Source organism: Medicago sativa, chromosome 3 (genome assembly GCF_051527215.1).
Source record: "Medicago sativa cultivar Bolivia chromosome 3, Bolivia_mono, whole genome shotgun sequence".
In the NCBI taxonomy this organism is placed as follows: Eukaryota; Viridiplantae; Streptophyta; class Magnoliopsida; order Fabales; family Fabaceae; genus Medicago; species Medicago sativa.
This window is the reverse complement of record NC_140751.1, coordinates 12494895-12518582: the sequence shown is the minus strand read 5'-3', so window position 1 is coordinate 12518582 and position 23688 is coordinate 12494895. Positions and strand designations below refer to the sequence as shown.

The 23688-nt window shown below is 35.1% G+C and overlaps 2 protein-coding genes across 4 annotated transcripts in view; both read right to left on the bottom strand.

Moving 5' to 3' along the window:
* Positions 1-18241, bottom strand: part of LOC146935805 (annexin-like protein RJ4) — a 33389-nt gene extending 15148 nt beyond the window's left edge. For 2 of the 3 annotated variants that reach the window (XM_085750892.1, XM_085750894.1), the window contains exons 1-2: positions 18165-18241; positions 17338-17483 (exon numbers count right to left, since the gene is read on the bottom strand). In XM_085750892.1, coding sequence (XP_085607018.1) covers positions 17338-17483; positions 18165-18237 — 219 coding nt within the window. In that variant the 5' untranslated portion in view covers positions 18238-18241. Of the gene's footprint in view, positions 1-17337; positions 17484-17579 lie in introns of all 3 variants that reach the window. The other variant, XM_085750893.1, reaches the window with a different exon arrangement.
* Positions 18242-19441: 1200 nt separating this feature from the next.
* LOC146935804 (annexin-like protein RJ4) lies at positions 19442-23332 on the bottom strand. Its single transcript, XM_085750891.1, has 6 exons — positions 23012-23332; positions 21457-21602; positions 20989-21207; positions 20549-20761; positions 20115-20204; positions 19442-19882 (listed from the first exon to the last, which is right to left on the bottom strand). The coding sequence occupies exons 1-6, from the start codon at positions 23082-23084 to the stop codon at positions 19679-19681; spliced, it is 945 nt and encodes a 314-aa protein (XP_085607017.1). The 5' UTR covers positions 23085-23332; the 3' UTR covers positions 19442-19678.
* Positions 23333-23688: the final 356 nt, after the last annotated feature.

Sequence of the window (23688 nt, the reverse complement as noted above, 5' to 3'; positions counted from 1 at the left end):
GAAATTGTTCTGCATTCACTTAGATTTTCTGTGTCTCAAAGTCATATCTTAGAAATTCTTAAGTCCATTGAGTCTGTATCTGATTTATATTGTGAACACCTCTGATTGTATATCAAGTGTTCAACCTTAAACAATTTTCTGTGTAAATTTGTTTAGTTAGGAAGTCTCTTGCAGTTGTGCTTAAGCAGGAAGTCTCTTGATTGTGTTCTTGAGCAAAGGAAGTCTCTAGCTTGTGTGCTTGAGCAAAGGAAGTCTCTTGCTTGTGTGCTTGAGCAATTGTAATCAGATATTACTCTTAGTGAAATCTCCTTGGAAGTGCAAGGGGGACTGGACTACTTCCGGATTGTGGAAGGAACCAGTATAATTGCTTTGTGTCGTTCTTCTTCCCTCTCTCTGTTTTATTCCGCTGCATTTAGATTCTGACCATCACTTCAGAAGCTGTCTCACTTAGCTTCTGATCAGTGTGTTCAGTTTTTAGGAGAAACGAAGAATTTTTCAAAACACAATTCAACCCCCCTTCTTGTGTTTTTCTCACCTTCAATTGGTATCTAGAGCCTTGGTCTGTTGTGTAACACTTAACCGTGCAACAGTCAAAGATCTGAGAAAAACATGTCTACTCCTCCTCCTGCTGGTTCTGGTGATACTAGCTATAAACATGTCTCACATGATTATAGTGATAGTAAGAAATCCAGTGTTGGAAAAGTTCCAAAGTTCAATGGAGATGCTGAAGAGTTCTCTTGGTGGAAGACCAACTTTTACAGTTACATCATGAGCCTAGATGAAGAATTATGGGATATTCTGGAAGATGGTGTTGGTGATTTAGTCCTTGATGAAGAAGGAGCTGCTGTGGATAGAAAGAAACATACTCCAGAACTGAGGAAACTCTACAAGAAGCATCATATTATCAGAGGAGCCCTTGTCACTGCCATACCCAAAGCAGAATACATGAAGATGAGTGACAAATCCACTGCTAAAGCTATGTTTGCTTCTCTCTGTTCAAATTATGAAGGGAGCAAGAAGGTCAAAGAAGCAAAGGCTCTCCTGCTTGTACATCAGTACGAGTTATTCAAGATGAAGGATGATGAAACTATTGAGGAGATGTACTCAAGGTTTCAAACCTTAGTTTCTGGGCTACAGATTCTAAAGAAAAGCTATGTTGCTTCTGATCATGTAAGCAAGATACTCAGAAGCTTACCTGCCAGATGGAGACCAAAGGTGACTGTCATTGAGGAAGCTAAAGATTTAAACACTTTAAGTGTCGAAGATCTTGTTAGTTCTCTCAAAGTTCATGAGTTAAGTCTTAATGAACATGAGTCTACTAAGAAGAGTAAATCAATAGCTCTTTCATCCAAAGGCAAGTCATCAAAAGCTCTCAAAGTGGTTGAATCTGAAGAGGAAGAACAGTCAAGTTCAGATTCTGAACCAGATGCTGCTGAAATGGCCATGCTCTCAAACAGACTTCAATATCTGGCCAAGAAGAACAGAAAGTTTCTTTCCAGAAGGGGTAACTCCAGAAGCTCAAAGAATGAAGATCAGAAGGGATGCTTCAACTGCAAGAAGCCGGGACACTTCATTGCTGAATGCCCTGATCTTCAAAGAGAAAAGTCAAAGGACAAGTCAAAGAGGTCTACATTCAAACCAAGCAAATTCAAGAAGCAGATTAAGCAGAGTTTAATGGCAACCTGGGATGATTTGGGTAGTGAATCTGGATCTGATAAAGAGGAAGCTGATGAAGATGCAAAGGTAGCTGTTGGGTTGGTAGCAACAGCAACTTCAGAAGCTGAATCAGATTCAGACTCAGAAGATGAAATTGAGGTATATTCCAAAATTCCCAGAGATGAACTTGTTGAGTCACTTAAAGAACTTCTTACACATTTTGAAGTAAGAACCAATGAGTTGAGGGATTTAAAAGAAAAATATGCTGAGTTGGTACAACAGCAAAAATCAACTCTATTGGATCTGAAAGCTTCTGAACAAGGACTTAGGGGCTTTGACTTCATGTGTAAAACATATGAAGATCATCTAAAACACATGACAGGAGACAAGTCCATGTTCCTCAGCCTAACAATGAAAGAGGGAGGAAATGTGAAATTTGGAGGCAACCAGTCAGGCAAGATCATAGGTACAGGAACTATTGGTAATTCCTCAACCTCAATTAATAATGTATGGTTGGTAGATGGTCTTGAACATAACCTTTTGAGCATTAGTCAATTTTGTGATAATGGTTATGATGTGCTTTTTGAAAAACCCAACTGTACAGTAATCAATAAGGAAGACAAATCCATTGTGTTCAGAGGAAAGAGAGTTGACAATGTCTATAAAATCAATTTTTCTGAACTGGCTGATCAGAAGGTGATTTGCCTACTATCAGTGAATGATAAGAAATGGATGTGGCACAGAAGGTTGGGACATGCTAACTGGAGGTTAATCTCTAAGCTTAGTAAGTTACAACTTGTGAAAGGGCTACCAGACATTGACTATCATTCAGATGCACTCTGTGGTGCATGTCAGAGAGGGAAAATTGTGAAATCATCTTTTAAAACCAAAGACATTGTTTCAACCTCAAGACCTTTAGAATTACTCCATATTGATTTATTTGGACCAGTGAGTACTGCATCCTTATATGGAAGTAAATATGGATTAGTCATTGTTGATGATTACAGCAGATGGACTTGGGTAAAATTCATAAAGAGTAAAGATGTTGCGTGTGATGTATTCAGTAGCTTCTGCACTCAAATTCAATCTGAAAAAGAATCAAAAATTTTGAAAGTCAGAAGTGATCATGGTGGAGAATTTGAAAATGAGCCATTTGAAGCTTTTTGTGAAAAACATGGAATTTTCCATGAATTCTCTTCTCCAAGAACACCACAACAAAATGGGGTTGTAGAGAGAAAGAATAGAACTTTACAAGAAATGGCCAGAACCATGATTCATGAAAACAATTTACCAAAACATTTTTGGGCAGAAGCAGTGAATACGGCATGCTATGTTCAAAACAGGATCTATATCAGACCTATTTTGGAGAAAACAGCATATGAACTCTTTAAAGGAAGAAAACCCAATATCTCTTATTTCATCAATTTGGATGTACATGTTACATTCTGAACAACAAGCTCTACCTAAAGAAATTTGATGCCAAGGCCCAAAGAGGAATCTTCTTAGGTTACTCTGAAAGGTCAAAGGCATACAGAGTGTATAATTCAGAAACACTCTGTGTTGAAGAATCTATGCACGTTAAATTTGATGACAAGGAGCTTGAAGATAAAACTTCAAAGCAAGATGAAAGTTTTGTAGAGATACAGGTTCCTGAAGTTACTCCAGAACCTGATCAGATAGCTGAATCTGAAGATAGTCCAGAAGCTGAACCCACATCAGAAGCGCAGGATGAAGCTGCTTCTGATGAAGCACAAGATGGCTCACATCAAGAAGATCCTCCCAGAAACACATTCAAACACAAGTCTTCACATCCTGAGGAGCTAATCATTGGAAACAAAGATAGTCCAAGAAGAACAAGATCACATTTCAGACAAGTAGAGTCAATGATTGGACTAATCTCAATGATTGAACCTACAACAGTTGATGAAGCACTTTCAGATGATGGATGGATCCTAGTTATGCAAGAAGAGTTGAATCAATTTCAAAGAAATGATGTGTGGGATCTGGTACCCAAACCTCAACACAAGAACATTATTGGAACAAAATGGGTATTCAGAAACAAGCTGAATGAGCAAGGTGAAGTAACAAGAAACAAAGCCAGGCTTGTTGCACAAGGGTATAGTCAACAAGAAGGCATTGATTACACTGAAACGTTTGCTCCAGTTGCAAGATTGGAAGCAATCAGGTTACTTCTTTCCTATGCAGTTAATCATGGCATAATATTATATCAAATGGATGTCAAGAGTGCATTTCTAAATGGTGTCATAGAAGAAGTAGTGTATGTCAAGCAACCTCCTAGATTTGAGGATATTAAATATCCTGACCATGTTTTTAAACTGAAGAAATCACTATATGGCTTGAAACAAGCTCCCAGAGCTTGGTATGATAGACTAAGTAATTTCTTAATCAAGAATGATTTTAAAAGAGGACAGGTTGATACTACACTCTTCAGAAGGACCCTTGGGAAAGATATTCTTGTTGTGCAAATATATGTTGATGATATAATATTTGGTTCTACTAATGCATCTCTTTGCAAGGAATTTTCTGAGTTAATGCAGGATGAATTTGAAATGAGCATGATGGGAGAGTTGAAGTTCTTCCTTGGCATTCAAATCAATCAATGCAAAGATGGAGTCTATGTTCATCAATCAAAGTACATAAAGGAGCTTCTGAAGAAGTTCAAACTTGAAGATTATAAAGTGATGAACACTCCAATGCACCCTACGTGCACCTTAAGCAAAGAAGATGAATGAGTTAAAGTAGATCAGAAGTTGTATAGAGGTATGATTGGTTCTTTGTTATACCTTACTGCATCTAGGCCAGATATTTTATTCAGTGTATGCTTGTGTGCAAGATTCCAATCAGATCCTAGAGAATCTCATATGACTGCTGTCAAGAGAATCTTCAGGTATTTGAAAGGAACAACTGATCTTGGACTCCTTTATAGGAAATCCTTAGATTATAAGCTAATTGGATTCTGTGATGCTGATTATGCTGGTGATAGGATTGAAAGAAAGTCAACCAGTGGCAATTGTCAATTTCTGGGTGATAATCTTATATCCTGGGCTAGCAAAAGACAAACAACTATTGCTATGTCTACAGCAGAAGCAGAATACATTTCAGCTGCAAGTTGTTGTACACAACTACTTTGGATGAAACATCAGTTGGAAGACTATCAGATAATTGCTAACAGTATTCCCATTTATTGTGATAATACTGCTGCTATTTGTTTGTCTAAAAATCCAATTTTGCATTCAAGAGCTAAGCACATTGAAATCAAACACCATTTTATCAGAGATTATGTTCAAAAAGGAATTTTAGATATACAATTCATTGATACTGAAAATCAATGGGCTGATATATTTACTAAGCCTTTAACTGTTGAAAGATTTGATTTTATAAAGAAAAATTTGAACATGCACTACGTGTCTGATTAAAGTTTGCTTGCTCCTGAATAGGATTTTAGGTTCTGAAGTTAGTTCAGAAGCAGTAGTCCATCAGAAGCTCTTTATTGAGGTTCTGAGGAAAACTCGCTTCTGATATTGATGACGTCAGCATCTGAAGTCCAGAAGCTGGATTTATTGCTTTCAAATAGTTGAATTAGTGGAAACGTTGGGAGTTACTTTTTAAAAGTAACTTCTGGCCCACTAACTTGGTAGTTACTCTGTGAACTTCTTACGTGGCCTGTATGTGTTGGTGTATAACAAAAAGGGCAATGATGATTTAATAGCTTTGAAAGTACTTTTCACACGCCCCCAATTTGTCATTAATGTTATGTTTGTTTGTCTCTTTTGAATTGCAAACGTTTTTACTCTTAAACACTTTTTCAATTCACACACTACTCACTCACAATAAACACATTTTGCTCTCAAACCTCTTGCGAAGTAAGCGCAAAAGCCTTAGAACCCTATATTCTCTAAATCTTCTTCAATCATCATCAAAATGGCATCATCAAGTTCGCAACGAGAAGGTTCAGTATCTACTTCACGAATGGTCCCTGAATATGACTACAGAGGAAGAAGCATGAAATTGGAAGAATGGGATTTACAAGTTCAGATAGAGAATCCAGTGGATTTTGATTCTCTGGCCTTTCATAAGTGTTGGATCAGAAGCTACTATGAAAAGCAAGGACTCATGCATTACTTCAAAATGTTGAATGGACCAACATATGAAGCTCTGGTTAGACACTTCTGGGTAAGAGCAAAATTTTACAACAGAGCGGCATCCCTAGCTGAGGAAAGTCAGATGGTGTTAATGTATCCTGAATTAGAAGGGAAGACAAGAGAAGAAATGGGTCTTGCGCCGTTTGTTGAAGACGAAATCAGATCAAGTATCTGCGGTATTCCAGTAAGAATTACTCAATGGCAGATAGAAGCTGTTCTTAAGGTTGAAGCGTCTGGATACTATTCTGGAATTGATCTTTCAGATGCTGCTGAAAAACGCATTTGGAAAAAGCAAGCTAATTTGGTAATATACAATTCTGAGAAGGAGAAGAAATATGTTGAACTAAGCATGGAAACTAAGATGCTTCTGAAGATTCAGAATGAGAACCTGTTTCCATGTGGTGACAGTGTGAAACCAAATTTAGCTCAGAAGGTCCTTCTCCAGCACTTCATCAAAAAGGAAAAAGTTAACGTGCCCAAATATATGTTCAAGTACCTCATAGAGTGTCTGAAACAGAGTCAGCTACTGGATAAACCCTGGGTTCCTTATGGAAGACTCTTATCGGAGATATTCTATCAAGGAGGTGTCTTGGACAGTCTCAGTAGATCTCAAGGTTACACAGATCAGCTACTTGACACTAAGACTGGAAAGTTCATTAATGCTCATACTCTCTTAAATATGAAGCTAATCAGTAAAGTCACCCAACTTCAAACTGATTTAAGTGAATCCCATGTGTTGTCTGATCTTATGAGAGATTTTCCACCCATTTGCAAACGGGATCCTATTGAAGTGCATATGAGGTACATCAAGGATCACTATGAGACAACCAACAAGATCATCAGATTGGATGAAGTTCCTGAAGAAATGTTTGGTGGTGCAGTGCCTCTAGCAAAAGGCAGAAGATCTAAAAGGAAAATGACTGCAGAAGATTATCTGGAGGTTGAAAAGACCGTTAAGAAGGCAAGAGTTGCTGCTGACAAGCTCAAGATTGGTGGTTCATCTGTACCATCAATTGAAGAAGCTATTGAAGGCATGGATTCGAGGTTGATCATGGATGTTGGCATTTCTGGTAATCAACCTGTAGTAATGTGTCAGAAGCTATTGGAAAAGCTATGGAGATCGCTTCTGAACTTCAAGAGAGGGTAATGACAGAAGCATCACAACTTCTTAAAATTTCTGACATTGCTGAAGACGATCAAATGAAGTCAGCTGATTGTTCAGAACCTTCTACAACAGGTAATATCTTCACACACTCAGAACCAGTAGTACATGAGATATCCAGTGACTCTCTTTCACCTTCTTCAAAATCCTCATCATCATCTTCAGATTCTGATGATGATATACCCATAGCTCAACTTTTTCGAAAACCAGTAAAACGCCAGTCAACATCAACCTATACCAACACAAAGCCATCTCAGTCAAGCATTTATGAACCATTGGTCATATAATCAATGAGAAGTTGACTGAATTGGCTGTGCAGAGAGATAGAGTCATTAATAATATCTTTCGTCTTAACCCTCAACCTTTTAACATTCAACCCCTCAACATGATTGTACCAGAAAATGTTGAGTCAACCTCAGAGAAAGCCTCTGAGACAACTCCAGAAGCAGCTGCTTCTGATAAAGTTGTTTCAGAAGACCCCCCTCAACAAAAACCCTCACCAGAAAAAGCCTTTTCACCCCCTACAACTTCATCACCCCCAATTGTTCCTGAACTATCTGTTCCTGAACAAGTCACTCCTCAAAAGACCGTTCCTGAACATTCTGTTCCTGAACAACCAGTTACTAAACCCACTCCTGAACCTGAACCTGAAACTGCCGCTCCTGAACACATTGTTCCTGAGCTAACCTCTGCTTCCATATCTTCTTCACCAGTTCAACTCATCAAGATCATCCACCATACTGGTGTATGTGATATGGACACAGACTCTGAGGATGATCAATATGATCATGCCTCTGATATGGTAGTTGACCCCACTCCTGACCAACCATCAACTAGCCAATCCTTCACTACAAATGACCAATCATCACCAAACCTACCAATTGTTCCCCTAGCCCCTCCAAAACCCTCTAAACAACCTTCACCTCCCACCATTTACCTGGATTCTCAAGTACTAAAAGATGTGTGGGAAGATATTGCTTCTGAAGTTCTCAGACTGATAGCAAGTAGAAATGATCTGGGTCATACAATAAGCTATCAGAAGCAATGGAGAAGGATCAAAGAAAGGGTCGCCAACCTTATTTCAGCACTGCATGATTCCTGCATTGAGGCTCAAGAGCAAGCCAAGCAGAAGCTGGAAGATTGGTTGAATGGAATAGAAGAGAATACTGGAGATGTTGAAGTTCTTGGTACTTGGGTGAAGAATCCACTCAGTATCAGAGGCAAAGAACCTGATGAATTCCTGCCTAAGGAGCTGCATCTGATTATTCCTTCTGAGATCCTGGAGAAAATTGATGCACCTAACCTGGCTCTAGCTCAGGAGAACAAGGTGCTCAAAGAAGAAAATGACAGGCTTGAAACAGAGCTACTAGAGCAGAAGCTGAAGATATCAAAATTGGAAGCTGATATGCAAGAAGCCAAGATCAGAGAAGACAACTACAGAAAAGTTATGGACAAGAAGTATGCTGATGTTCAAGAGCTTCTGAAGAAGATTCTAGAGAAATAAGCCAAACCCATAGTTGCACACTTTTAGCTTATTTTTCTGTCTTTTTAGGCTTTTGATATTCTTTGTTCATTTCTGCTTCTGAATTAGTTCCTTTTGCTTCTGATATTATAAGCTTCTAAATTCTTCCTGCTTCTGAAAATCTTTAACTGTTTATACCTTGTATGTTATTATTTGCTTTGATAATAATGCTTGTTATGCTTGTTTATTTAATCCTTGAAGATGGTTAATATGCTTTAAAATTATTTGAATTATGCTCTGAACCTTTAATCTTATGTTTTTCTCATCTCTTCTTTTTGTTTATGTCTTTTTGCTAATGACAAAAGGGGGAGTATATGTGATAGTATTTAAAGGCTCTGAGCCCCATTAATTAATGTTTGAAAATTTTGAAAATTTCTATCCTTTTTATCGGTGTATCAAAAAGGGGGAGTATCAAATTTCAAATAACAATTAATTGAACCATTCTTCTTATCTATAAGTCAATTCTTTCATTTTTTTTTAGCTCTGATATTATTGTGCGAAAAATGAATTTAATTAACCTGGATAGAACTTAGGGGGAGCTTACAAACCTCACCTTAAAGACTATCAGACTCAGGGGGAGTTAGAGCTTACAAACCTCAGACTCTGAGCTTACAAACCTCAGAACCCCAAGGTCAACTTGTTAATTAGATTAACAATAATTGATCAATTTTTAAATACTATTGTTTGTCATCATCAAAAAGGGGGAGATTGTTGGAACAAAATGTGTTTAACAATGAACCTCAAAGAGTTTTGATGATAACAAGGTATTAAAAATTGTAAATTGGACTAGCTAATATTTGTTCAAGTGTACAGGACCATAGTTAAAGTTACATCATTAATTGGTTCTGAATGAGCAAATAAAGAGCAAATGGAAATGAAGCTTAGACGATTCTGAAGGCAATACGCTCCTGAAAGTGGAAAGCGCTCCTGAAGTCAAGCTGCTCCTGAAGAGAGTAAAACGCACTCCTGAAGAATAGTGCTCCTGAAGACAAGAAGTCCAGAAGCCACATTATCAGAAGCTGCATCATCAGAAGCAGAAGAAGCTGCACAATCAGAAGCTGCAGAAGTTGCTTCATCAGAAGCTGCATCATCAGAAGCTGCCTCATCAGAAGTCATTTCACCAGAAGCTGAAGATCAACTGGATTTGCAGAAGATTCAAAGATTGAAGAATCTACATTGCAAAAGCTGTCTATTGGATTCGAAAACACAGCAGAAAATTAGTGGAACATTGCAACGGTCATTTCAAAGGTGTTTGAAGGCATGTGCTTGCAATTTGGACGAAAGCGTTGACATTGTACTTTGTACGAATTGTACAACCACGTTCTCCACTACTCTGTTTTGTGTCCACGCTACAAGACAAGAAAACAGCTCCAGAATACGGTCTCGCCTGCATATATGTTCCTTTGGATAAGGAATGGATTTCAAATTGGTTCTTCATAGGACAACAACCAAATCAGGCAAAAGATCATTGGTGAAAGATCAAGCTTCAACAACGACTCTTTGGTGTGCTGGCAATTTCACAACGTCTCTTTCACACCTCTATATAAAGGAGTAAAGACCTAGAGATTTGGTAATGCAAGAACGCTAAACGAAAGACTCACAACATTTTTACAAGTGCCAAACCTCTGCTGAAATTGTTCTGCATTCACTTAGAATTTCTGTGTCTCAAAGTCATATCTTAGAAATTCTTAAGTCCATTGAGTCTGTATCTGATTTATATTGTGAGCACCTCTGATTGTATATCAAGTGTTCAACCTTAAACAATTTTCTGTGTAAATTTGTTTAGTTAGGAAGTCTCTTGCAGTTGTGCTTAAGCAGGAAGTCTCTTGATTGTGTTCTTGAGCAAAGGAAGTCTCTAGCTTATGTGCTTGAGCAAAGGAAGTCTCTTGCTTGTGTGCTTGAGCAATTGTAATCAGATATTACTCTTAGTGAAATCTCCTTGGAAGTGCAAGGGGGACTGGACTACTTCCGGATTGTGGAAGGAACCAGTATAATTGCTTTGTGTCGTTCTTCTTCCCTCTCTCTGTTTTATTCCGCTGCATTTAGATTCTGACCATCACTTCAGAAGCTGTCTCACTTAGCTTCTGATCAGTGTGTTCAGTTTTTAGGAGAAACGAAGAATTTTTCAAAACACAATTCAATCCCCCTTCTTGTGTTTTTCTCACCTTCAGTCAAGATGTAAGAGTTCAAAATTAGAAGTAGCATGTGAAGTACTAAGAGAAAAAGGTAAATGCTTTTGTTTGGCAAAGTGACAAATATCACGAACAGAATTTTTATTATCAGAAACAATATTGGAGTACGATGAAGACATCATATTCATTCTCTGATGAGAAAGATGACCAAGCCTAAAGTGCCAAATGGCTTTATTTGGAATAATACTAGAATTACAAGAAACATAAGTATTACAAGTACTTGAATTTAAACTAGTTGACACTTTATTAGGGGAAACAGAAGATGCATGAAACTTGTACAATCCATCTTGCTGACTAGCCAAACCAATCATCTTCATGGATGTTGAGTCCTGTATGATGCATTGATTAGGCAAAAACTGAATAATGCAAGATAATGACTCACAAACTTTGTGAACAGACATAAGGTTCAATTTGAAAGAAGAAGAATATAGGACTTTTGTAAGATAAAATTGAGGACTAAAATTGATAGTGCCAGCATGTGTGACAGTGACAGTTGAACCATTCGGTAAAGTAACTGTGGTAGGTGAAATGGAATGATATGAAGTGAACAAATTTAAATCACAACATATGTGCTCATTGGCACCATAATCAACTAACCAATAGGAATTTGAAGAAGAACAAGTAGTGGAATTGATTATACCTGCAGAAGTAGGAGTCAAGGAAGAAGGAGTGGTGTAGCTGGAAGAGACTTGAGGAGCAGCAACATGATTGGTGACAGAACCAGAAGAAGTTGAAGGTGAGGGAATCAAATTTGCCTGTTGCAATAAAGCTACAAGTTGATCCATCTTGTCTTGAGACAAACTAGATACACCAGAAGAAGTATTGACCTCAGATACATCACTAGAAGAGGCATTAGCCTATGAATTTGATTTATTCACATTGGGAAATCGATGCTTCTAATAACAGTAATCAATTGTGTGATTAGTTTTGTTGCAGAAAGTACAATGTCTAGTGGGTTTGTTGTAACCACCTTTACCACGCCCCTGAGACTTTCTTGCATCACAAGCATTGATTGAAACACTGCTATCTTCAAGAGTTGCCATAGAAGGAACAGAAGCATTATTTCTCTCTTCTTGAATAACCAATGAAAAAACCTTGTTCAATGTGGGAAGAGGATCCATTAAAAGAACTTGAGTCTTAACCACTGAAAATTGTTCATTAAGACCAGTGAGAAACTGAATAATATGGTCTTCAACTCTATAAGATTTTGGTACCCTCACAACATCACACTTGCAAGGAAAAGGGCAATGACAATTAGGAAGAGGTCTATGTGAGTGCAATTCTTCCCACAAAGCCTTCATCTCTGTGAAATAATCCAATACAGATTTGGTACCCTGTTTAAGAGTGTTCAGTGAAGATCTCAATTGAGCAATGCAAATTCTATCAACTTTGGAGAAACGTTCTTTTAAATCTTCCCATACATCAAAGGCATTATCATGAAAGACAATGGTTTGTGCAATTGAGTCTGAAACCGAATTGATAAGCCAGGAATGAACAAGATAATTACAACGTTCCCAAGCATTACGGTTCAGATCATAATTATCAGGCACAGGTAGGGTTCCATTGATGAAAGGAAGCTTGTTCTTGGCGCCTAAAGCACGTTGCATAGAACGACTCCATGAGAGGTAGTTGGAACCATTGAATTTGGGGGAAACTACAACAGAGTTTGGACCTTCACTTGGATGAACGAAATACGCATATTCAGAGTCAGATTGTTGTTGCTGATTGTTGCTACGTGCCATGGTAAAGAAATTGAAGAAGACGAAGTAGCATTAATGGTGAAAAGTAAACAGAGAAGAGAAAGAAAATCAACGAACCAAGAAAGACAAGTTGAGTGTAAACAAACTCAACAACAAAGAAGAATTAGAAAATTCTTCGCAAAAACAACGAGAATCTTAATATATAATCCTAAGGTACAATGCAAACACTACTTGAAAAACCCTAAACCTAAACATTTGGCGGGAATTATGCTTTCAAGCATCATTTAATAACGAATTTGAAATTCAAATCTCTCATCTAAACTCTACCCACTCCATTTATTATACACGTTTTCCAACCCCTAGCGCCTACTTACTAAGTGCTTTGAAAAATAGAAACTTTTAGTTTCATCACTTTCCAATGAACATTGTGAAAGACAACTAACTCTATTGCATTACCTTTGAAAGAAACGGTGATGCATCCCTTTCTAAAGAACGAGGCTGATTTCTCATAAGATTTATTTTGATGAGAGAGGAACCGTGAAGATTAAAAGAGAGTGAACAGAATGAGAAGAGAAGAGAATCCTTCACCCAATTCTTCACCCATAATTGTTCAAAATTATGAATTTTTGAGGGGATGTTTCCAAAAAAAAAATCTGAAACATGTACACCTGATCCTTCACCCATAATTCTAAACACCTCCACCTCCACTTCCGGTTAACAATACATCCGACTTCATCTTCCGAGTAGCTTGCCCTGAACAGACTTGATCCTGAAGTGCACAATCAATAATGTTTACCTGTGGAGGAGAGAAAACCGGTTTTTGTCATCCTCTTCGCCTGATCTTCCCTCTCCACCGTTTAATGTCCGATTCTGCCGCCTCACCGGAAACCACAACGAGAAACGTGAGATTGACAGAGAGAGTGAACAGAGTTAGAAGAGAATAGTAATCCACATCAAAACTCCTATTGTCCAGGTCTCAATTTGCTGGTTTCTTTCAACCCATGTCAACACTTTTAATTTGTTGACCTACACTTATTCTCTTATTCCAGGTACTCAATCTATCAACTTTTTCTTTGTTAATGTAATCAATTTGCTTTATTTTTAATGGTATGATGTATATTGTTTTTTTTCAAAGTTGAGTTATGAGCCTCTTGAATACGAGTATATACGGATTTTTCAATTTGCATGATATATTAATGGTTAATATGCTTGAAGAAATCAACTTTTTTCATATGGTGCAGCTTACATGAGGTATGGGTGATGATGTTTGTATTGAAAAGCCACTGCAGTATATAAATAGATTCACACAGTAGAATTAGTGATTGATATGTAATATTAAACTTTATTGATCTCTCCATGAAAATAAATGGTCATTGAGAATCTTATTCATGACGATTAAACAAGTAGGTTTTGATGGCTTTCACTCTTGAACTTCTCAACCATATCAATTATCAATAGAATTTTTTATTTTTTTTTTTAAATTTATAAGTACTTAGTATGAAATTTTGATCCATGTAATGTAATTGTTAATTTACTCTCTGTTTGTGCATACTTTAGATGGTGAAGATGAGGTTGAGTAGAAGAAACACACTATGCTTTGTGCCCTTCCACAACATGGGTCTCAATTGGGGGGAATTAATTCCTTACGAATTTTCTGAAAAAGACTTGAGCGATTTTTGTCAATTTGTGGGAGAAGTTGCAGAGGTAAGATATATAAGTTCTGCTATACTTTTTTATCCCTTTAACATTATTTTCTAAATCGAACAACTTTTGTACATGTAAGGGTTATGAAGGGGAAAGACAAAAGCAAGGAAAGATGTCATGAAGGACCAATTTAGTGTCCATGTGTTGTTGCAAAGGGCTGTCTAATGTAATTTTAAATACCAATGACATATTTAGTCCACATATTGTGGATTATTTGACATTTTTTTCTTTGTGAATTGCGAACTGATATTGAATAACTTTCGGCATTGCTAATTGATTTTTCTAGAATGGTTGTTACTCATTTTCTTCAATAGTCACAATTTGCTATCAATTCTATTTTGACCATTTCCTCCTCTACTATATTGTGTTTGGTATCTTCTTGCTGGTTTGGTATTCCAAATGGTAACCACTAGCCACATATTTTGAATTGTCAAAAGGGTGATAACACCGTGTCTCTTTTAGCTTCAAGAAGAATGGATGTAAGTTGACATAAAAAAAGAAAAAGAAGAATAGGTGTAAGTTGTGATTCATTGAGACATAAAGGCTAGCAATATGCAAATAAATATTTGATGTTTTGGAAGGCAAACCATTTATTTAAAATGGGCAATATGCAAAGAAATTTTTACAAGTTGTAATTGAGCTATTAAACTTTTGCTTTGGCCTACTATATCTACAATGTATATGACCCGTGCGGCAGCACGGGTGGAAGGATACGTTTTTGGCTTTGGCCTACTATATAATAGCTCAATTAAACTTTCGCTATTAAACTTTTGCTTTGGCCTGCTATATCACGGAGAGAATCTTTAACCAATCAATGTATAAGTATCGTTTTTGGCTTTGCAAACCTACTTGGTTCAATTAAAGATACGAATGTTCTTTCTTATGCTAACAATAACAACTAGAAATATGGGCAAATTAAGCTTTGAATAGAGGCAAGTAATTTATACTCATGATAGTAAATTCACCATAGTTCTTTCTCATATGATTTCAATTTCATGGTACATAACAATTATACACATTGATTTTTCCCTCTGTTTGTGCTTAATAGCTCTTTGTCTAATTAATAGCTCTTTGTTTTATTAATCTTCTATAATCTATGATGGTGTCCAAATATAATTTTCCCACCTTTTATGATGTTACCTATACTTCTTTGCATAGTTTTGGTTTTCATAGGGTGATAGAAATACTTGAGTTAACTAACAATGCTCAATGATTTCTTCTGCTACTATCTAGGACCAAATAAAACTTTTACTCATATATCCAATTGTACTGAACAATAGCCCACCATGACACAAGGTATGCAACATTATTTTGTCCATATGAAGTTGAGTTTTTATGTATCCAATTGCACTGGACAATGGTGTTTTCTTCATAAATGTAAATAATACATCATAGGATCTGCATTAGTATCTTAATCAAATGTGTATGAGCTCAATATTTTGTTTGTCACCTATAGTTGCTAAATTGATAAATGATGTTTTCTAAACCTTTTATAGTGAAAAATGATCATGTTTGAGATGAGGAGAGCAATTAACGAGCCATTTGTCTCACTTTGTACTCATTGCCCTCATAATGATATCTTCCTTTCAAAAGCTCTTTAGATCAGTAGTCCTAAATTCATAATGCTAATTATAGTTAATCTCTGTGGATGTATTATTTTTACTCTACGTTCCTTTACAAATACTAATATAACTTATTTTAGTAGCTTGCTTTGGTAAATTATTTGAGACATTTGTTTTTCTTAGGTGAGATCTCCTCAAAACTTCCATTTTCCCCTGCTTTTGTTTAGCTCTACAAGCACATGTGGTTGTTTTGCTAGAGATAATATTTAAAACGTGGGAGCTGAAGTTGGTCCTGATTTTTTTTTGTTGGTATTTTCAAGTCTCTGTCGTGTATTGGTTATTATCTTTGTAGATTTTATAGTTGGTCCTAAAACAAATTCAAATCAGATCCTGGACCAACCGAAAGTCAAGTGTCATGTCAGTTCCATTATTGAGCTTTCAAAAGGAAAAACAAGTGATAAAAAACAAGGGCTACAAAATGTGAGTTTTTATGATCTAGATGAAATACCGTGAGTGAACTTCTAACTATGGCTGCATGTATTTTCTGTGCGTTTCTGTTTTGGCTGTAGGTCTCTTTACCTTTTTTTGAGTGTTGGCTGCATTTTGAGTTGTTTCTTGCAGCTCTGTGTTGCGCACTGCAGGTCCGTTGTGAAATTTTTCTGGAGTTGGTTTTCCGGTTGGTAGCTGTTGTGTTTTGCATGGCTGAGTTCGCTTACAAGGAGATTTTCCGCAATCTACCCACATGAAGGATTTTTTTTATCTTACTTTTCTTACAAAAATTTTATGTTGCACCGCAAGCACTTTAATGTCAGCTTATGTGCATGTTTTGTTTCCAATCGATATGACCCGTGCGGCAGCACGGGTGGATGGTCTAGTTGTTGCAGAACGAAGCAACAAAAATGGCGGAAAACGAAGGACGAAGATGAAGATTCAACAAAGTTTCATCTACAAGGCGCAACGGGAAACGGTTACAAGGACCGTAACAAACTTTCCCTTGAGGGAAAATCTGATACCATATTATGAAACTGAAAATATGATTCTATTATTATGATTGATCAATGGTTACAAGGCTATATATAGCTAAATGCATGAGTACCATAACATACTATGGACCTACAGTAGCTTATTGTGTAAGTAAAAACACTAAAGCCTATTACTTGGAGCTCAAGTAATCTATATTTGTAATGTCATGTAATACATGAAATAAATCCGCCGATTATCACGTTGAGTTTAAAGCAACCACATCAAATGCGCATAAGTCAATGATTTTATTAACCGATTTTAAGAGATCAGTTTGTCCTTTAGGTTTTAGAAATTGATTCAGAGATTAGTTTTAGAGACTGATTAAGTCACCAATTTGGTTATCAATTTTTTTTCCGAAAAATTAACTTTTGTTGATAATCGTGTGTGTGTATATCAACAATATACATAATAAAATACATTGATGTATGTCTTGTGAGTTTAGCTCAACTTTTACGGACATTAATATATGCAAAGATCGGTTCGAACTCCGAACACGTTTATTCACTGTAAAAAAGTGAATTTCTAACCATACTTAACAAAAAAACAAATACAATAATGTATACATTAAAAACATCGACATGCACAATAAAATTTCAACAAAATTTCTATTTTAAATATATTTAATTGTCATTTTTTTTTTACCGTGGATGTACCTCAAAATCACCTGAAAGCTCAGACTCAAGACGTTTGATGAGATCCTCTTGATAGAGTTCATAGTATGCTTGTCTGATTTGAGTCCTTTGGGTAGCATTTCTATGACCTAATATTGCTATAATGGCTTTTTCATCAGCTCCCCAACCTACAAAATTTCGAAGCCCAGTAATTTAATCAATTTCAAGATATTATTACTATTTCTTTTTGCACATCTTTTAAAAAATATCCCATATAAACTCACCGATTATAACACATGGAATCGTCTCGCTACACAACAATTTCATATTGTTTGAGAATCAAGACTAAGTACGATTTAATCTACATAGACTAACAAATAACATAAGAGCACATATAAGATTCAAAATAGACAACAATACGTTAGAAAAATGGTGTAACATGTCAGAATATTGGCACAAGGAAAAAGGGTTTAAGCTATGCACAAAGCTTATCATAGACCCTTTAGTCCTTTACCTTCGATGGGGCTATTAGTATTTCGGTACAACAAAAAGTCTCACATTATTTGAAAATCGAGATTAAAGATAGTTTATGTATTTACTCTCTTCAAATCAATGAGCCAACTTTTAACTAAGAACAACATCGTGATGACTTGTATGAGATTCAAAGCTAACTTGAGATCGCAACAAATATGACCTTAATTAATTATTATTAATTATTAATTAAAATTTGGGAAAAGAATAATGACTATTAATTAAAAAAAATATTCTTATGTGTGAATGAAAGGTTTGATGAATTTTCAAGATGGAATAAACAAACAATAATGAATTTTTCAAAGAAGAAATGAAAAGATGGATATGGTTGTGATTACCTTTAACAGCCCTTTGAAGAGCTTCTGCATCTTCAACTGGAGAGTGGTTGGAAGGAGCAATAAGGGAAGCCATGGATAATCAGCTGTAATGTGTGTTTGTGTGTTATATATGAAAATGAATGACATATATATTAATTCATATAACTTTGTTTCTTTCTAGATAACTTTAATTGAAATCATCGACATATTTTATGTTTCCAAACAAAAGCTTTATTGTTTAGACCATAAAATATGATATTGAGCTCTACAAAACAACTTATGGTACAATTAACATTACACCCTTCACTTTAATATGATTTAATATTGTCATTGTGTTAGGTTTAAGGGTCCAACCAAACGCAGGCGATATGGACAAACATATAGAAGACCAAATAAAATAAAAATATTAGTTGTCAGAATAGTTGATGAAAAAGATAGAGAGTGACATTTAAATATTTTTCTTATGAGTGAAAGCTTAGGTGTTAAGGTTTGGATGCTTACTATAGTCACGATGGAAATTACTTGGACGACTTTGAATTTTGATGGGATAAAATGATTGATAAAGGATTAAAATAAATTATTTTGATTAGAGAGAATGGTTGGTTATGAGAGAGATATAGACAAAGTCACCAATATCATAAAAATTTAAAGTCACTCAAGTGAAACTCGACCATCATATACCTCAAGGTTGAACGAACACATAATATTACGAGTGAGTTAATTCTACAAAAACATATTTATAAAATTTTCTCTTCAAATATAAGCAAAAATTGTAATTAAAAATTGATTTATATGAACTAAATTTTTAACCACATACATCACATTTCCGATTACTCTTTTTGCTTATATCACTACAAGAAAATATAAGAGATGCTAGGATATCTATGCTATGGAATGTAATGGTAGCAAATATCAAAATAATCAGCTACCATTTGACTGAAATTAGTTTTATTTAGATTTTTTATATTTAAATAATTTTATGTCAAAATCTTTTTTGCTTATATTTTCATTCTCGAGTCATATGTGATGCAATGGCTATTTAAATGCGTAATATTGTTTAATTTTGGGACTTATTTAAAGCCTTTGTTGATTTGGTCTCTGAAATATGGACTATATATAAGGATTAAATTTTGACACGAACCAATACTAATGGACTTAAATCATAACCAAGAACCAAAAGCAACTTATTCCATATTTCAGGGACAAAAAAATAATTTATAGTTGCATGCACTAAAGATTTGAATACTAAATTAAACATTTAATCAGTGAACAAGGTGAAGTAAAATACCATACCAACATACCCCAATATAATTTTGATATTCATAACTTTCCATTAATTACCCTAAATAAACAACATAAAAGCATATCCCAAAGGAAACAACACAGCATAAAAGTTCAAGTTGTCCAAAGCAACCAATATAACAAGACAATACTTAAGAAAACATACTTTATTGAGAAAATAACTTAATGCAAACACATAATCATAAGCCAACATGACCCAAACTCATTATAGATATGCCCTTAGCTCAATTACTTTAATCATGTTTCCCCAAAAGAGTGAGGATGAACTTCTTGTAGTCCCCTGAGGTTTCCTTGGAGACTGCATCTTCAAGATGAACATTGTTTCTCTTGTAGTACAGCTCTTTGATGTCCTTCAGATCCTTTTCAGCCCTTGTGACAATCACGCGGCTCAGTCCATCTTCATCGGTTCCAAATTTCTTGATCGCATTGCGCAAAACCTACACATAATTGGAAAATTATCAAAATGAGTTCATGTATAAGAATTGAGAAATCTCAATGATTTTGTCATATAGGACATTTATTTGGTAGCCATGGAGAAAATTTAGTGATTTATCAATATAGTTACTAAATTTTTAAGAGTGACAATTTGATCTATGAAATGAAAAAAAAAAAAAAAAAAAACATTATAAAATGAGATATTTGATGATGGAAAGGAAATAAGAACCTAACCTTCTCATAGTATTTTTTGTGGTCATTGATGCAACGAATAGCTGTGTGCAATGTCTTTTGGAAGTCATCAGATGTTTGATCCAGCAATTTCTGCAGAGATGAAGAACTTATAAGTACACCTTTTTTCAATTATTTTTCGTCAAAGGTGTGGATAACAATTAATTAAGAATATAACAACAATTTTGATGAACAAGGCAAATTGCTGTCGTGCCATGGTAACAATTTGACGTTGTAAATCTAAAGCGACAGGGTTCAAGTCAAATGTAAAATGGTTATTAGTGTCGCTTTGTTTAATAATAATTTTCATCATTCCCCAAATTAAAAAAATGGTTTCATAAAAGACATTCGGCATGCAAAGATGTCGGTATAGACAACAGATATCTCAACTATGTTGGCACCTTATCTGTAAATGGAAAAAGTTATTTATTTTGTACCTTACTAATGGAGATGCCATGTTCATCTCGATAACGGTTGAAAGTTGCCACAAGTTGAGTCTTGCTCCTTGTGGTAAGAATCCTAATGACTTCTTCATTGTTGCCTTTCTTTTCCTTGACACTTTCATGAATAATATTAGCCTCAGTTTGTGCCAATTTTGGATTGATCTCATCTCCCTCATACCTAAATGAGCTCACCAATCCAACCAAAAGCTGCTCAAAATCACGCAAACATTCATATCGTTAGTACAACTATAATAAAAACCATGGTTTTAAATTGTGATCTGCAACAACAATAAAAATTATTGAGCATTGAGGCACTAATACATTATGGAGACAATAATAATGAAGCTACCATTATGTCATAATCCGATTCGACTGAGTTTGATGTTGGTTGTCAACCGCTTAAACATCATTTGTGACAATAAAGAATGACTTGCCTGGCGAAGATGACCGGTGGTGTGAGCAGACACATCTTCTTCTATGGAACGTTTGTAGCGGTTATGATAGGCACGCCTCACTGCCAAGAGCTCTTCAGTTGATAGCACAGAAGCAATTTCAGCAACCACATGATAGTCTTTGTTGCCATTCCTGATTGCTACATTGATCAAAACAGCATCACGGTCTGCAGGTTCCAACATCCACCGGTACACAGCCCTCTGTATAACAAGATTATACAAAAAGTACATCAAATAATAGGTAAAAAGAGGTCATGTTTTATGATTTATCGCATTTAAAGTAAGAAAATCAATAGTTGATATTTCAATACACTCGCAATGCGTTATATATATGCATATATCAAGTTATCAACCATTAATTTATTCATCAACGGTTGATATTATTCGCTTTAGCGTCTAAAGTGAGTTGGTCAATTTAAAGGAGACAAATCTAATGTTTGAATACTATACCTCAAAGTCACCAGAGATTTCTGACTCGAGACGTTTGATGAGATCCTCTTCGAAAAGCCCCTCATAAGCTTTTCTAATCTGTTGCCTCTGATGAACATTTCTATGACCCAAAATTGCAATAATGGCCTTGTTATCAGCACCCCATCCTGCAGAGTTTGAAAAATAAATAAAACATCTAGTTAATGAATTTCATTTCTTTTAAGCAAAGTCTCGGGTTAATAAAAAAATAAGCATTGTAGAGTTTGTCATCGCCTATATGAACCCACCGACTCATTAGACTGGTCGGAGTCTAATGTGACTTCCGGATACTGAGGATCTAGACTCGTAAAAAGTTGATGTCGTGCCATCACATTGATCAATCATAAGAACAGCATCGACACTTCATATTGAAGCACAAAACACTAACACATGTGATTAATTCAATTTCAATTTATTATTGTCTAAAAATATTACTCGTGTCAGATGTGTCAGTGTCAATAGAAGTGTTTATGTTTGTGTCAATGCTTGTATCAAAATGATTTGAGCTATAGTGCTATGTTAGTAGGAAGAGTTTGTCACATTGTATATTTAGACATTACGTAAGTAGAAAATTAAAGAATCCGAAGTTAGCCTTATCCCCATAAATGGTGTTACGTAGTAGGTACTAAGTTGTTTTTTCCTACCTGGCGTTATTATTGAATGAATAATCAATACCAAGGTCTTGGTATTTAGTTGAACTGGGATTGTCATGAGCATATCCTAGCTAACAAAAATGGTTTTCTTTTCTATAAAAAAAGGTTAACTTTTTCTGAGAGGAACATAAAAAGAGCTTATGGTATCTCAAATCTGAGAGGAACATAAAAAAAGCTTATGGTATCTCAAATAAAAGTAAAAAATTACAATTTGAGAAATCAAACCGGTAAAAATGTTCTATAAAAAATTAAACTTGTAAAAGGGTATATTATATAATGTAGCAATTAATTACATTAAATGTTATAAAAAAAAATGGATAAGATGAGAGCTCAAGATGCTAGATCTGCTGCAAGTAAAGAACATAAGGTGCGTTTGTTTTAGATTTTTTTTTTTTTGAAAAAAATTATGTTTTTATAAAAAATATTACTTTTGACATTTTTAAGTGTTTGTTTATGACCTTAAAAAAAAGTGTATGTTATGATTTAAAGTATATCAATTTATTAAAAAAATCATTTTTGACTACAAAATGAAAAGCTATCACGATTAACTATTCCTAAAATCTTTTTTTTTTCCGAAAATAAGGAGCTAACACAAAAACAAGTTACAATTATTTTTTTAAAATTTGATTTTTATGGGTAGTAAACAAACAGGAATAGCTTCATGTTTTTTAAATATATAAAAAACAGATCTCTAGATTTTTTCTTTAAAGAAAATATATCTCTGGATTTTATTAAAGTTTAAACAAACTCATCCATAATCTAGCATGGTTAAAATCAAGTTTAAAGTTTATGACCACATTATTATGATTAATCAATTATAACCTAGCATCATCAAATAAATAAAAAATAAATAAATAAGACAAAAATGTGTAAGTATGATTCACCTTTGAAAGCAAGTCGGAGAGCCTCAGCATCTTGAACAGGAGATGTTTGGCTATGAACAACAATGGTGGCCATTGGAGTGATAGTTAGCTTGATTAATCAAGTTTTCCTTTCTCTCTCAAATTTGTAACTATGAAAGCAATGCAATATGTGATCACTAAACTTTGGCTTTTGTCACATTTTATAGTGTCATTTATCTTCTCCTAGGAGTTAACGCTCTTTCCAAATATTGCATGTAAATTTGCTTTAATTAATGTACATTAAATGTTATTCAATAAAGGCAAAAAAAAAAAAAAAGAGGGAAAATTGTAAAGGAAGTTTACGGAAAGTAAAGCTGGCTTCTGTTGTTAAGACTTGTTTTGGTGTAAAAAAATGCAATGAATGAATGGTCATCACGTTTAGTGAGGTGTTTTCTTTTGTCCTTTTTTGTTTGCATGGAGACCAAATGGCAAAATATGACTAGGATTCTCTCTTCTTTCCATATAGTATCATTTCCATTTCCAATAAAAAAAAAAAGTTTAACGGTTAAAATTGACCATGTAATATTACGTGAAGTCTTAAAAACTACTTTGTAATTTAAAAAAACACACATATTATATCTTGGTAATTTGGACCTTATAATATATGAAAATTACAATTTTCCGCCAAAGGCTGGATTTATTATGAATTTTTAAATTAC

Bases quoted from the DNA above. Each gene is read 5' to 3' on its own strand.
- LOC146935804 (XM_085750891.1), bottom strand. From the start codon at position 23,084: ATGGCCACCATTGTTGTTCATAGCCAAACATCTCCTGTTCAAGATGCT. The intron at 21,603-23,011 runs GTGAATCATACT...CAAACTCTGCAG, and splicing joins TCTCCGACTTGCTTTCAAAG to GATGGGGTGCTGATAACAAG. The intron at 21,208-21,456 runs GTATAGTATTCA...CTTGTTATACAG, and splicing joins AAATCTCTGGTGACTTTGAG to AGGGCTGTGTACCGGTGGAT.